The sequence below is a fragment of the Thamnophis sirtalis genome, unplaced genomic scaffold, assembly GCF_051295495.1.
Source record: "Thamnophis sirtalis isolate CommonGarterSnake01/CBP01778 unplaced genomic scaffold, rThaSir2_p1.2 scaffold_8, whole genome shotgun sequence".
NCBI classification, from domain to species: Eukaryota; Metazoa; Chordata; class Lepidosauria; order Squamata; family Natricidae; genus Thamnophis; species Thamnophis sirtalis.
This window is the reverse complement of record NW_028261388.1, coordinates 72,236,293-72,250,469: the sequence shown is the minus strand read 5'-3', so window position 1 is coordinate 72,250,469 and position 14,177 is coordinate 72,236,293. Positions and strand designations below refer to the sequence as shown.

At 38.0% G+C, this 14,177-nt stretch overlaps 2 protein-coding genes across 3 annotated transcripts in view; both read right to left on the bottom strand.

The window, feature by feature from the left end:
- Window positions 1-11,513, bottom strand: part of XRN2 (5'-3' exoribonuclease 2) — a 61,540-nt gene extending 50,027 nt beyond the window's left edge. Inside the window, exons 1-7 of the mRNA XM_014070407.2 lie at window positions 11,356-11,513; window positions 7,081-7,208; window positions 6,892-7,003; window positions 6,274-6,385; window positions 5,743-5,801; window positions 3,682-3,771; window positions 391-463 (exon numbers count right to left, since the gene is read on the bottom strand). Coding sequence (XP_013925882.2) covers window positions 391-463; window positions 3,682-3,771; window positions 5,743-5,801; window positions 6,274-6,385; window positions 6,892-7,003; window positions 7,081-7,208; window positions 11,356-11,430 — 649 coding nt within the window. The 5' untranslated portion in view covers window positions 11,431-11,513. The remainder of the gene's footprint in view (window positions 1-390; window positions 464-3,681; window positions 3,772-5,742; window positions 5,802-6,273; window positions 6,386-6,891; window positions 7,004-7,080; window positions 7,209-11,355) is intronic.
- Window positions 11,514-12,466: 953 nt separating this feature from the next.
- Window positions 12,467-14,177, bottom strand: part of KIZ (kizuna centrosomal protein) — a 78,630-nt gene continuing 76,919 nt past the window's right edge. For both annotated transcript variants that reach the window (XM_087721902.1, XM_087721903.1), the window contains exon 13: window positions 12,467-13,692. In XM_087721902.1, the coding sequence (XP_087578028.1) occupies window positions 13,589-13,692 (104 nt within the window). In that variant the 3' untranslated portion in view covers window positions 12,467-13,588. The remainder of the gene's footprint in view (window positions 13,693-14,177) is intronic.

Sequence of the window (14,177 nt, the reverse complement as noted above, 5' to 3'; positions counted from 1 at the left end):
GGCATGACTTGGTGGGCATGGCAGGGAAAGGATACTGTAAAATCTCCATTCCCTCCCCACTCCAGGGGACAGTTACTGCAAAATCCCCATTTCCTCCCAATTAGCTGGGACTGGAGTCAGAGAATAGATGGGGACAGGGACAGTCAGAGTTATTTACCAGTTCTCCGAACTACTCAAAATTTCCACTACCGGTTCTCCAGAACTGATCAGAACCTGCTGAATACCACCTCTGCTACAATCACATGAAACCTATTGCTCTGCACATGTTCAAAGAGTATTTTGACAAATCATGTTGTATAAAACAGTAATACATTAATTCTAACTGTTCAAAGTTGTCCTACTAATTCTAGTAAATGGCATATTCTCCTGTAAAAAACATAATATCCCTACCTCTTTGCCTTCGTATGTAATCCATTATTTTGTGTTCACCCTCACCTGGAGCACTTGCATCAGATAAAATAACCTATCAATAACAAAAAGAAACAACATCAGATATAAACTGAAATATTCAATACAGAATATCAGCATGAAAATTACTACTAATGTATATCTGGCACAATATTTTGTAAACGTTTGATGCCTTGAATAATTTTTTAAAAATTGGAAGAACACTGTTTTTTAGATTCTCAGAAATACAAATCACCTCAGATATACCGTATTTTCACGACCAAAAGCCGCACCGGATTATAAGCCGCAGTATCAGTTAATGTTAATTTTTCAAACTTTTTCCATATATAAAGCGCACCGGGTTATAAGCCGCACGTTTCCCGACGCTTCTGGACATCTGTTGCAGTCGCGAGGAGCGGAGAAGAGCGCGAAGGTTCTTGGCGCTCCAGGAAGCTGCGAAAGCAGCTGGGAGAGGCGCACGGCTTGGTTTATCCTCCCTGGACGTCGCAGCAGCAGCCCCAAGCGCACCGATCTCGGGGCATGCTGCAAGAGAGAGTGAGTGAAGACCTTTCCGGATTGCTGGTGGTGGAGGTGCGGGCCCGTCGCCCTGTGCTCAGCAAAAAAAGTCCGGGGGAGTCCTTTGCGCTGGCTGGAAAAGGTCTTCACTCTTCACTCATTCCCTCTTGCAGCACACCCCGATGCGAAAAACACTGAGATCGGTGAGTTTGGGGCTGCTACTGCGACATCCAGGGAGGATAAACCAAACTGCGCGCCTCTCCCGCTTCCCGGAGCGCCAAGAACCTTCGCGCTCTTCTCCACACTCTCCTCGGCTCCTCACAACTGCAATAGATGTCCAGAAGCGGCAGGGGCTATCGAGCTGGAAATCCAATCCCCATTAGCCCCAAAAGCCGCTTCTGGACATCTATTGCAATCCCGAGGAGAACGCGGAGAAGAGCGCGAAGGTTAGGGTTACTGGGCAACGTGGGGGTGGGGGAGGCTGGAGCAGTTTCGTTCTGAATGGAGGGAGAGGAAAAAAGTTGGGATTCTCCCTGCTGCAGCCTTTAAATGGCAGAGAGAAGACGAACTCTTTCCCCTCCATTCACAGAGAAGCTGCGGCTCCCTTTATGCCCCTCTGGCTGGCCCCCTCCCTCCCGGGGGAGGGGGGGGGGTCAAAGTACCTGAAAGGGGCATGCAGGCTGCTATAGCTCCACTGAGAAGACATTTCTGAGAAGAGAAAGGGCTCCGGTCAGGCTGCACCCAAGCTGATGGAGTGCTCGCAACCGCCCGCCTATCGCCAGGGAGACAGCCAGTTCAGGTGAGCCGCGCGATTGCTCCGATCGCAAGGGCGCTTCACCAGCTCGGGTGCAGCCAGACCAGAGAACTTTCGGTGGTGTACCGATTCCAGCAGCTGCGTTTTTCCTTGAAATTTGCTGTCCCGGCAACCCAAAGTGGACATTCTCCCAGCGGCGTCTCAGACACTCCCACCCTTAACCAGGACGAAGTGAGGATGGCTGGGCGCGGTTTGGTGCCTCCCGGCTAAGGAGGAAGGGAGAGACCCAAGGGACGTGTGCGTGCCTGCTCGCGGTCATTCGCTTGCGAGTTTCAAGTTTGAGCGTAAAATCGGGAGGGAGAGATTTTCGATCTTTTTCCATATATAAAGCGCACCGGGTTATAAGCCGCACTGCCGGTTTTTGATCAAATTTTAGGATTTTCAGTGCGGCTTATAGTCGTGAAAATACGGTACTTATATACTTATCTGAGGTTCTCTATCTAGAACCTGCAAGGGAGGAATGGAAAATTGGAAATATCTCGGTGAAAACAGAGCTGATGCCCATAACAAAGACTGAAGAACCAGTGACTCATTCTTTGGTACCTCCCCAGATAAGGAAAGGATAAGAGAGACACATGTGCACCAAATAGCTACTCCTCACGAGGAAACTGCAGGACAGTATCCTGTGGGTTTCAAGAGAAGGAGATGAAGCAATTAACTATCTTGCTTGCAATTGTGGGAGACCCTTTTAAAAGACACTAAGTTCACAAGCTTTACATTCTGGTCACTCTCAGAAATTTCCTATTTTTTATTTATAGATGTTATTGGCCACCCATCTGGGTGGGTTAAAATCATAAAATATTTACAGTATGTTTTGGAGGATAAGACGCACCTAGCTTTTGGAGAGGAAAACAAGGAGAAAAAAATCTGCCTCCCAGCAATTTGCCTTCTTGCAGCAAACAGCACAGATGATATACACTGTTTGTGGTGCTACATTTCAGACTATACTTGTACAGGTGCTGTTAAAATTGATGTGGCTTTCCAGAAATATACGTTATTCTCTGCTATTTAAAAGAAGATACAAAAGCACTGGGCCTCTTCAGATCAAGCATTTATTTTAAAAAGCTTCTTCATTTTGTTAAGTTGTCTAGAACAATAATAAAGCACTTTAAAAAATAAGTCTAATAATATGAACATTCTATAGGCATTTATAGTTATTGATTTACCTCCCCTGCAGCAAACAGCAAGTTTCAGTTTCGCCTGATTAAAAGAAAAAAATATCTGCCTTTGCCTCCCAGCAATTTTGCCCCTTGCAGCAAACAGCAAGTTTCACTTTCAATTTCAGTTTCAGCAGGGCCTCCCCATGATCAGCTGCTTCAGGCTGCAGGGATTGCCATAGCCTATTGCCTACTCAGCAAGCCCCATTTTCCTGTTTGCTGCAAGGAGGTAAATTTCTGGGAGGCAGAGGCCAAAGTGTGGGGGCCAATGGGTGGGCGGGGCTACATTTGGTGTATAAGACACACCTAAATTTTCACCCTCTTTTAGGGGGAACAAGGTGCATCTTATACTCTGAAAAATGCGGTATGTTGTGTTGTTATGTTATATATTTATTAATAACTTTAAAGGCATCAAAGACCCTTGGAACAACAAATTTAACAATTTATCAAGTGAGTTTAGTTTCAACTGTCAACAAAAAAGTTAATTACAAACTTACAAATATAAATAGTTTGAAATAAACAGCATTATAACATTATATATGAAGGAAATTATGTACGGTACATATTCCTAAGATTGATATCTATGCTTCCTAAACTGGATATTTTAAAAAAAATATTGACATTCTATTACTGGACTGAAATGTCATTTGATAAATTCTTAATAAAATGTATTTTCCTCCCAAAATTACATATCCTACATAATATATGGGGGGAAAGTTCCTCAACAATAGTTTAAGAGTTATCCTATCTAAAATTCATTTACATTAGGAAATACTTTGGAGTTACAGTCAAGAGAGTGAAACTTGCCGTTAAGGTTTTCCATCCTGGATCATTATTTAGGCGATCGGCAATATAATAACGAAGACATTTAGCAAGATTGTCCATAAATTCTGTTCCCTATATAACAAGAATATAAAATAATGTTTAGAGACAAGATTGGGCAATTTTTAAAATAAATAGAATAGAATTCTTTATTAGCAAAGTGTGATTGGATACACAAAGAATGTGTCTTATTTAAACATATTTAATAAATATAAATATACACTAGCTGGAGTAGGTAAAAAACCCGAAGCTTCTGAAGTTGTGAAATCATACTGTTAATCCCTGGGTCTCTTAAAGAAAAATGAATCTTGCTGTAACTGGCCAAAAACTGTAGTGAGCATTTTAGCCATCAACCAAAATTTATCTTAATTCTCAAACTTAGAGATAATAGTGTTAATATACCCAATTTGAATTGGCAGGATTGTTTAAAATAGTTTTAACAAATTTACAGACACAGAGACAATTTTTATGCATTTGAACATAGTAAGATTAGCTTAGTTAGCCCTGAACACACATGAAGATATACAGGGGCTGTTCTCCCATCAGAAATATGATTATAATTCTCTCTTTTTCAGAACACACACAATGAAAAATTTGAGAATAAAACTATAACCAGTTTTTAAAATAATGGCTATTTTGGTCCACAAGAAAATTATAGAAAACAACATGATCCAACATAGATGGTAAAGCAATACTTCTACTAGGACCAATAAATGGCACCAAAATATGTCTAAGTATTCAGTTACTAGAATTATTCCTTATGCAAGATGTTATAAAAAGCAACCAACACCTAGCAATCAAGGACAAAAATGGATGATCTTCTCCCAGATTCTGAAAACACCAAGAATTCTAATATCCAATTTGTCTTCTGCCACAGGTCAAGTTCATATGCTTCATATGGCAGAAAACAGCAAGAAAAACACTGGATGGCAAGAATCAAGACTTCAAAAATTAGTTGTGAAATCTGTATTTTAAAAGCTGTATCAAAAAGATTTGCAATTATGTCAGCTGTAGTAGCATGAAAAGTGAAAAAAGAAGCCACTGGCAAATTTATGACTAAGTTATAAAGTAAAGTTACTGTATAATCAGCTGAATTAAAAACATTATTAACTGTCACCTTTGCTGCTGTCTTCTTTAATAAGACATTCTCAAAGTGACCATTGTATTGCAATCCTGAAATGGGGAGATGTGTATGTCTCATCTCTACCGCATGACTATGTTTACGTTGGGTGGGGGCTCCTGTAGACAGAAGAATTGTCTTCTCTCAATCCATTTCACGAATCTAACATTTTCTCTTCCATTAAAAATATCATTGTGCAGCGAGGTGAGCTGGTCTAGAATACTCTAACCTTTTATACTCTGAATCTCACAAAATCCTGTTTCCAGATTTATAAGATATGTCACTGCTATTAAGTTATATTATCCAGCAGAACCATACGTTTCTGGAATTGGGCAAACTTGAGTTTTGAGGGTAAAAAAATTAGGTTCTTATTTTAGCAACTGAATTATGGAAAAACTTCTTTTCATCCTCTCTCCTCATACAAACCCAGCCCAAAGTTAAACTTGGGGTACTTTTCTCAAAAGCATTATTTTCTTTTGGATGACTTTGCCCTTTCATGTTGTTCTTAGGAAAAGTGTGGCAAGGGAAGGAGAGAAATGCACATAAAAAGAATTTTAGTTATATTATGCACACTCAATTGAGAGATAGAGAAAAAACATCAAGTGCACTTAGAGATATATCTTTTGACATTTTACTCTTCCATTTATGTCTTTCTGCAAGTTCCTACTTAGATTTGACACCGCTACTACTGCAATCAAAGTAGAATCCTGGATTTTTCCTAATTAGTTCTGTAATGTAGCTTTTAGGTGGCACCTTCATCTTCTGCAAATGCCAACAGTGTTCGCAAAAATAATTGCTAGATCTTAACCTATAATCAGCGTCTGAGATGATAGAAACACAAAGCCAAGCAGTAGTTAATCAACCAATAGACTGTGACCAAAGCTATGTCTAGTCTCAGTTTTGGAGATAATAGTAGTTCTACTTACTGGAGTTATGCAATTGCTGTCAAATCTTTCCTTAATTTCTTCTGGAGGTAGAAAGCCACCTTTAAAAAAAAATAACAACTGAAGACTAGCCTAACAGACAAAATTACGAGATGGAAGAAGACAGACACATATCTCATATTATTAATTTTTAACCCATAGCATTTTACTTTACTGATAACTATAGTCTGGAATTCACAAGTAGATCTGATGACCACCTACCATAATGGTTCTAATCCAGTCTAGCTGTTTACTTAATAAAAAAAAAATCTTTACTATTTGGTGGATCTTCTCTCAAGACAAAAGATTGTCAAAGGATTCCAAACATGGCATTTTAAGTGTAAATTAGAATTCATTTAACCAGAGTCTTGTGAATAAAGATAAGACAGAAACTGTACAACTCAATCATTCAATCATGCATTTGATGATTATTTTGCTTTACTAGATACAAGAATAAGTAAGGACAATAAAAAGCAGGAAAGAAATCCTTCTTCAAATTACTTATTAATGAAAAATATTAGATTATCAATTTACCTTTCTCCATAATTTCTTGCCTAATTCTCTGTTTCTCTTCTGCACCCTCCATTCCTTCTTTTGATGCTCTGAATCTTCTGGATCTCTGCTGATTCATCTTTGCCCGGGGAGCCTAGAAGAAGAATATTAGCATCAACCATTTAATTGACGTTGTTCTAATTTTTTGCCTTCCTATTAAACTATGTTTAGATTGCATCACTATATTTGAAAGTTTATATAGAAATTACAGAGATACATACATTCACACATAAGCAGCAATATTTATAAACTGCTGCACTATGAACAATTCTGAGAAGTTTTAAAGTACTATTAAAGATCAATATTAATATTATTTATCTGATTCAGTTAAGTGAGAAAAATGTATTTACTACTGACTTTCTCACGTGCACAATCTCCATAAATAAATGTGCATTCACTTTCATTGTAAGTCCACTATTCCTCAAAGTTTTGTCACATATATTGAAGTATTGATATTGGCTAGTTAATATAAATGAAATAAACATTAAATTAATGTTAAAATACCATTTTTAAATGTCTACTTTGCAAAGAATTATTTCTGCTACGAAAGTCTCTTTTAAAAAAAATACTGAATAAGTGAGCAAAATTTTTGATACTTACCACTCCATCTATTGCCATGTAGAGAAGTCGCCTAGGTCTCACAATGTTGAATAGCCTGTCAATATACTCAAAAATTGCAACCATCATTTCATCTTCATTTTTGGGTGCTGGCCTGCAGTGTAAGGTATCACATTAATATTTCAAATACCACAAATGCTGATTCCTTATTTAAGTAAAAATGTCACTCACTTGTCCTCAGGATGTGTACAAGGATGGATAATGCCATTCATATCCAAGTATAAATTATCAAATTCCACTTCATTGGGATTCGGCTTACTAGTGTCAACTGGAATTTTGATACCATTACATTCTTTAGCCTGAAAACAATAAATGATAGATTCTGAAATATTATAATCATATTATAAGAAGCAAATATTCAAGAAAACCAAGCTGTCAGACACAATCAGAACTATACGCTAAGTTGCAGTTGAAATTTATTGTTCAAGTCTATATTCAAAAATCTAGTCAACTAACATTCAGTACTAAAATGGCCCTAGATAGGAGTTAATGGAATTCAAGCGGGTTGGATTTAGACTGTTTGTGGGAATATAATAATAATAATTCTGGGCTGATTACTTGCTTAACTCTACCTTAACTGTTCCTAGGCCAAGACTGAGGAGAAAATTTTTATATTTTCTGGTTCTCCAGCTAAATTATGATTTTACAACATAAAACTATTTTACACCCAGACAATGACCCAGTAATGACTATAACATAATGTGTTATATTGCATATATAATCCTTGTTCCAGAGAAGCATATTGGATGTGTACAGAGACCCATATCCATACACGCCTAAAGCAGCCACATAAACTTGGGGAGGGGGGGGGAATCTGATTTAATTATTCAAATAAAAGAGTTTCATCTGCACTCTTTACTTCCAGTGACATACTTCTAAAGAATTTGCATAGTATCAATAAATGGAACAGCAACACCCAGATCAGCATGTTTCTTAAATCAAATGACAAAATTTTTATATTACTAATTCATAAATAATTGAAATCTACTGCAGCACTGTCTCATTCCTCACTGAAGACATTTCTATCTGCAATCTCAAGTATTTCATCTCAGAGTCTTGTGTCAATTGAAGTAAATCTAGATAAAAGTGTCTATTTATGCTGAAGTTTGTCATTTACCAACTGCTTGAGTATTTTCCAAGGAAGAACATATTAGCTATTAATCTATAGCAACACAAGAAACAATAGATGGAAACTAATCAAGGAGGCAAGCAACCTAGAACTAATGAGAAATTTCCTAATGGTCAGAACAATCAACCAGTGGAATAGCTTGCCTTCAGAAGTTGTGTTGGAGGCTTAGGGTGTCCTGTTCTAGTAGGGGTTGGACTAGAAGACTTCCAACGTCTCTTCCAATTCTGTTATTATATTTTATGCTCTAGATTATGATACATCAAATATATCTCAGAAATCATAAGATTACTACATGACATCACCACAGCACACAAATCAACTTAAAACTTCCAAAATATCTCAACTATACCAAAAGAACCAGCAGTCCAGAAGAAAACCAAGAAGTCACTTACAACATTCAGTATAATGGCTGTAACAATCACTACGTAGGATAAACAGGCAAAAGACTAGCACATGTGCATGCATGAAACCAAGTAGCAATCTGAAGACATTTTGAAAACTCCTTAATCTCACAACATATGGACAGACTTAACCATGGTTTCAAGTGGGAAACTAAGCATCCTACACCAAGTCAAGTCCAAAAATGCTAGAGAACTGCTGGAAGCCTGGTACTCAGACAAATGACCATCAACAGGCACAAAGAGATAAATGACATCTATCATTCAAGAGGCAATCAAAAAAGCCAAATAGGAAACAGAAAGACCAAAACAACCCCTTGACAGCAATCAACACCCAGATAAGCAGAGATTCACACCAAGATTAATATTAGACCAACAATTAAGTAGTAAACAATAACCCAGTCAAGGAACTACCAACTCAGGCAAATGACAGTAAAGAACACCCTAATCGAGGAACTATTAAGAACACTCCCACCAATACTGACAGGACAAGCCACAAGCCACCAATACTGACAGGACAAGCCCCTATTTACAACTACTCGACATTTTTTTGGTTTTAATCCCAGTTATATACTGCGAAGTTGGACATTACTTGAAATCAGCTAAAGTAAATCTGTAAATCCTAAAAACAAAATCAAGCAAGTGAAAGACAGCTGCACCAATTCCTACTCATATATTTGTACAAGACTGGTTTTTCTTAATAAGAGTAAGCTATTAAACCTCAAGTTTGCATGATTTTTAAAGTAACATACTGGCACAAATATCAAGCAATGATTTTGAAAACATATCATGATATCTTCATAGAAATTATGTACTTCTATGCCATATCATCATCATCATCATGTTTGATGCAAGCATAAATTGCATCATCTGTGCTATGACATCAAGATGGACATATCCTTTGCCTCTCCATTGCCTTCCCTATGGATACCTATACATATTTGACTTTCTTGATGGGGACAGAATTATTTCTGTCATGCTGAATCTTCTATCTTGTTTGTGGGATTTTCATGTTTTATTCACCAATCAAGTTCATTATGATATTTTCATATATAATAGCAGCATATGACTTTGAAATTCTTATGTCAAGATGTAAAGCGACTATAAGCTTCAGTCATTCATGTGTATTACCACTGTTCTTACATTAAAATCTCTACAGTATTTACAGTATGCCCCAATTTGCAAACCAATTTATACACAATGACTGATATTAATTTAATACAGGTAGTCCTCACCTTACAACAGTTCATTTAGTGACTGTTGAAAGTTATGGTACAACAGCCCTGAAAAAAGTGACTTATGACTGTTTTTCACATGACCATTGCAGCATCCCTGTGGTCACATGATCAAAAGTCAGATGCTTGGCAACTAGTTCATATTTATGATGGCTGCAATGTCCCAGGGTCATGTGATCAGCTTTTGTAACCTTATTGTTAGAATGCTTTTTTTAGTGTGTAATTGAAATCTGACTTAAAGCTATTTTTCCCTGTTCTGTAATCTGTGGCAGTATGGAAGGGGTATACTTGTTTTGTACTTGAAGAGTGCTATCATGTTTTTCTCAATAGTGATTTTTTTCAAGGCTTAACAGTTCTTTCAATCTTTTCAGATAGGATTTCTTTCATAGTCTGTTTTCAAATTGAATGAATTAACCACCAACATAAAGAAGATAAATTCATTTTTAGATTGTATCAACATCAGCATATTTTTTAAATCACACCAACGGTTTCACTGTTGCCCCTGTATACCGAATATCATCCAGGGATTAACACTTTAAAGATTCTAAGAAACTAGGATAGATACAAAGACCAGTAACAATGATCAGACTATGAAATAAATTCTATCTGAAAAGACTGAAAGAACTCCGTTAAGCCTTGAAAAAATCATTATTGAGAAAAACATGACAATACTCTTCAAATACAAAACAGTACTCCTTCTATATTGCCACAGATTACACAATCTGGAAAAATAGCTTTAAATCAGATTTCAATTACACACTAACAAAAACATTCTAACAATAAGGTCAGATAAGCAGTGGAGAGTAGAGAAGTGGGCTGGATGACATAAATGGTTCCTTCCAGCGCTAATTTTATTACTGGTTTATTACTAATTATTGTGCCAGGCTTTTGTGGAAGAACGAACAAAGAATAAGATTGTTTCATAACAGGTTTAACCTGGGAAGTTTACAGTGTAGCACCTTAAGCAGCAGCATTTTATTAATATGCTTGATGGTTATGAAGCAAGTGTGTAGAAGAAGCTAATTACTTATATACAGTACGTGCACAAAAAATTAAGAGGTACATGTACCTAACTCAGCTATCCATTCTATTTAGAGAATTGGCTTTACCAAACTGAACCAGGTTCAATAAAGGTAAACATCAATCTAAACCAGTGTTTCTCAACCTTGGCGACTTTAAGTCCTGTGGACTTCAACTCCCAGAATTCCCCAGCCAGCTCTCGCTGGCTGGGGGATTCTGGGAGTTGAAGTCCACAGGACTTAAAGTCACCAAGGTTGAGAAACACTGATCTAAACCATTGTTTTCTATGAATCGCATTTTATCGAAATGTCCTTTAATCTCCTAGCTCATCAACATGCACATAATACAACCAACCGAAAGCGCCATATTTAGTCGAAAAAGCCTGTTTCGTTTGAATTTGGAAACCCAAAACATGGTATCCACCACTGCTGTACAAAGTCCCAACCACCCATTTGCGAAGCCCAACAACCAATTCCACGAGAAAGTGGAAGCGATGGTACTCCCCAGTCGTAACAACATCTCGCGAGAGCAATAACAAGTCGGGAGAGATCGACCAGCTCTTCCGCCCCCTCTATTTTTCCCGGCCTAATCAACGCGGCCTCAGAAGCCGCGGCAACCCAACGCCAGCGCTCGTCCCGCCAAATGCCCTTCCTTCCTCGCTCACCTTTTCTTCAGTGCAGGACACGATGATGGAGGGGTATTTGCGGCTCAGCCACCGGAAAAATGCCGGGACCCCCATTAGTTGGCCCGGACCCTTGGCCGCGCAGACCTTTGCGTGACAAAACCGGCGGCGAAAGACGTCCGGGTCACCGGGTCACACCTAGCACGATGGGTAAAAGACGGAACTGCGCAGCGCGTAAGGTGACGTCGCCAATGACGTAACTTCTCCAACTCCCCTGCTCCAAGTGAAGGGATAAGCGGTTTCGGTTTCGAGTAGCTTCTGGTGGCGCCGGGCGGTTTCGCGGCAGAAAAAGGCGGCAGAGTAAGCAGGACTGTGCTGGGTACTCATTGATAACTAGTGAATCAAACAAGAAGGATATTGGCTGGAGGACGTTTCGAGGAAAAAGCCAGCATATCCCTCATTTTATTTGTGCTTCATTTTCCTTGTTCAAAAACTTTTTTTTTCTAATTTTACCTACTGGCTTACCGCTCCCTCCATACATCCGAATTTGACATATTGAACTCCGTATTTGAAGTTATAACCCACTAGATTGCACCCTCGGCCAATCCGACGGCCCGCAAGTGAACCGACTTTCTTTACCCATTATCGGAATTTTTGGTGTGGAGGTTCCACGCATCTGGCATGGAACCGGATTGTAGAATGCTGTATTGCGTGTTCATTGAAGGAATCCGATTCAGTCACAAAGCACTTTATTTGCATACTCAAGATCTGTATCGTAATCTCTTGCTGGAGTTGTAGAGTTTTTTGCTAGAATGATGTTGGTGGAGTAGAGACCTACTATTGAATTAACATGGTGTCCTTTCTTTCCATTATTTGTATGCGATTGTAGTGGGCAGGGAGACATTGCACAGAGTCCATTTGATTAAACAGTTAATCAAATTCATTTAATTTAAGGGGGGGGATACATAACTCCATATAATCCCTCCGTTGCAGAGTGCATTGCAGGGCACAGATATCTCATTTGGCCATCTTATTTTCTGATGATTTATATGTTACATAGAGTCATAGACAATAACTGGCATGTTGCGTATATGTTGTGATTAGTTAGGAACAACCTAATATGTGGTTATGTGACCATGGGGGGGGGGGGGCAGAACTTGCAACTTCGGAACCTGGTCATAAGTATTTAGAGTGCCTGTCATAAGTTTGGTCACTAAGCAATTGATCATAAGTCAAGGATAACTTGTATCTACTTTATTTCATGCAGTGGAGGTGAATGGTCTAACAGAAGCCTTAATAACTCAATGTGACATGTTTGCAAAACACTTCAAGACAAAAAACAAGACTGTAAACTTATGTGACTCAATGACCAGTCCTGCATGATTACAATGAATCGCTGGGTTAAAAAACTTTTTTTTCACTGTGAAGATCCTGTTCGTTTCAATGTTCAAGATTTAATGATCATTTTATCAATTTCAAAATATAAAAAAAGATTGTGAAAACAGTTCCTTCCAAGTTTTCAGTACATTTTATTCGGAATATAAAAAGACAACAAATATATCTTGCATCGTCTATGATAAACTGAAGGTAAGATACATGTTTACAAATCTGATTTCTGAAATAATATGCTTTACTTCTATAGCTAAAAAATAGCTATAGAGCTAAGCCAGAAATGCCATTGTTCATACAATCATTCATTGTGACACTCTGCCCTGATCGTCTTTTAATCATGCTTTTCTTTTTGCAACTATTTTCATAACTAAAAGCTTTCCTCCTGATGTAAACAGTAGTGAATGGTTAAAGCTACACATATAAACAAGATCCCAGCCTCGTCGGTTGCTTTTTATTTATGCAAAATTCATAATGTCATTAATAAACATGGTTGCTTTGACCTGAACTGAATCCATTAATCTGATGGCCATTCAAGTATAAGAACAAACTTCTTTAAATCAAGCAACTGGATCAAGGAACAGGTATAGGAGGGAATATATAAATTAAAGGCCTACAATTTTCCAGCTCCAAAATTACTCTCCCTTGTTTTGTTTGTTGCAGTTTTGGTGCTCTTTTAGCTTGGCTTTCAGAAGAACATTACAATCATTCATAAGCATTAGTTGAAAATAGGCTGATAGGATAATTTGGTGTGAAGAAGTGGCTATGGTAAGGTACATAAAAATGCCATCCGGATATCCATTCCAAATTAACCGTACCTGAAACCACATTTGTCCTGAAAAATTGCTACTGGCTTTTTATCATTTCTTTGTAAATTAGTATCAAGTTAATCATAGAAATCACTGAATCCATCTTCTTGTGAACAGTGTTCCTGGGGGCGTAGGGCTTCTTCAATATCAGAATTGCTGTCATCACTCTCTCCCCAAAAAGCTGAATTGGGAAACAGATGGGGAAAGAAATGAAAAGGCCTTTAATTTCAACATAATCAATGATTTATATTATTTAGGATGTTAAGAGCTTTCAATGAATGACAACTACATAACAGTACAAATATTAAATACTGTATGACCCCCTATTTAACTGCAAACAGAGCCATAGAAGTTCTCCTTCCATTGGTGTATGGATTGGACTTGGCTCATCTGTTTCGTCATCCTCATCTAAGAGATGTGCAATTTACCTTTATGAAACATTTTTTCTGGCTCATCTTTTTTGAGGAAAGGGAAAACAAGTTTCTTGAGCGAATGAAGGTAAAACAAATGGAGGAGTGGAGTAAAGAGATTTTAAAAAGCTAGAAATAGAAGAGAACTTCAGACTTAGACATATTAATCCCGAAGAAGCAGAAACTGGAAGAAATTTTGGGCAGTGAAAATCAGGAATTACTACTATTAGAATTTGGTATACAAAAATGGTATCCG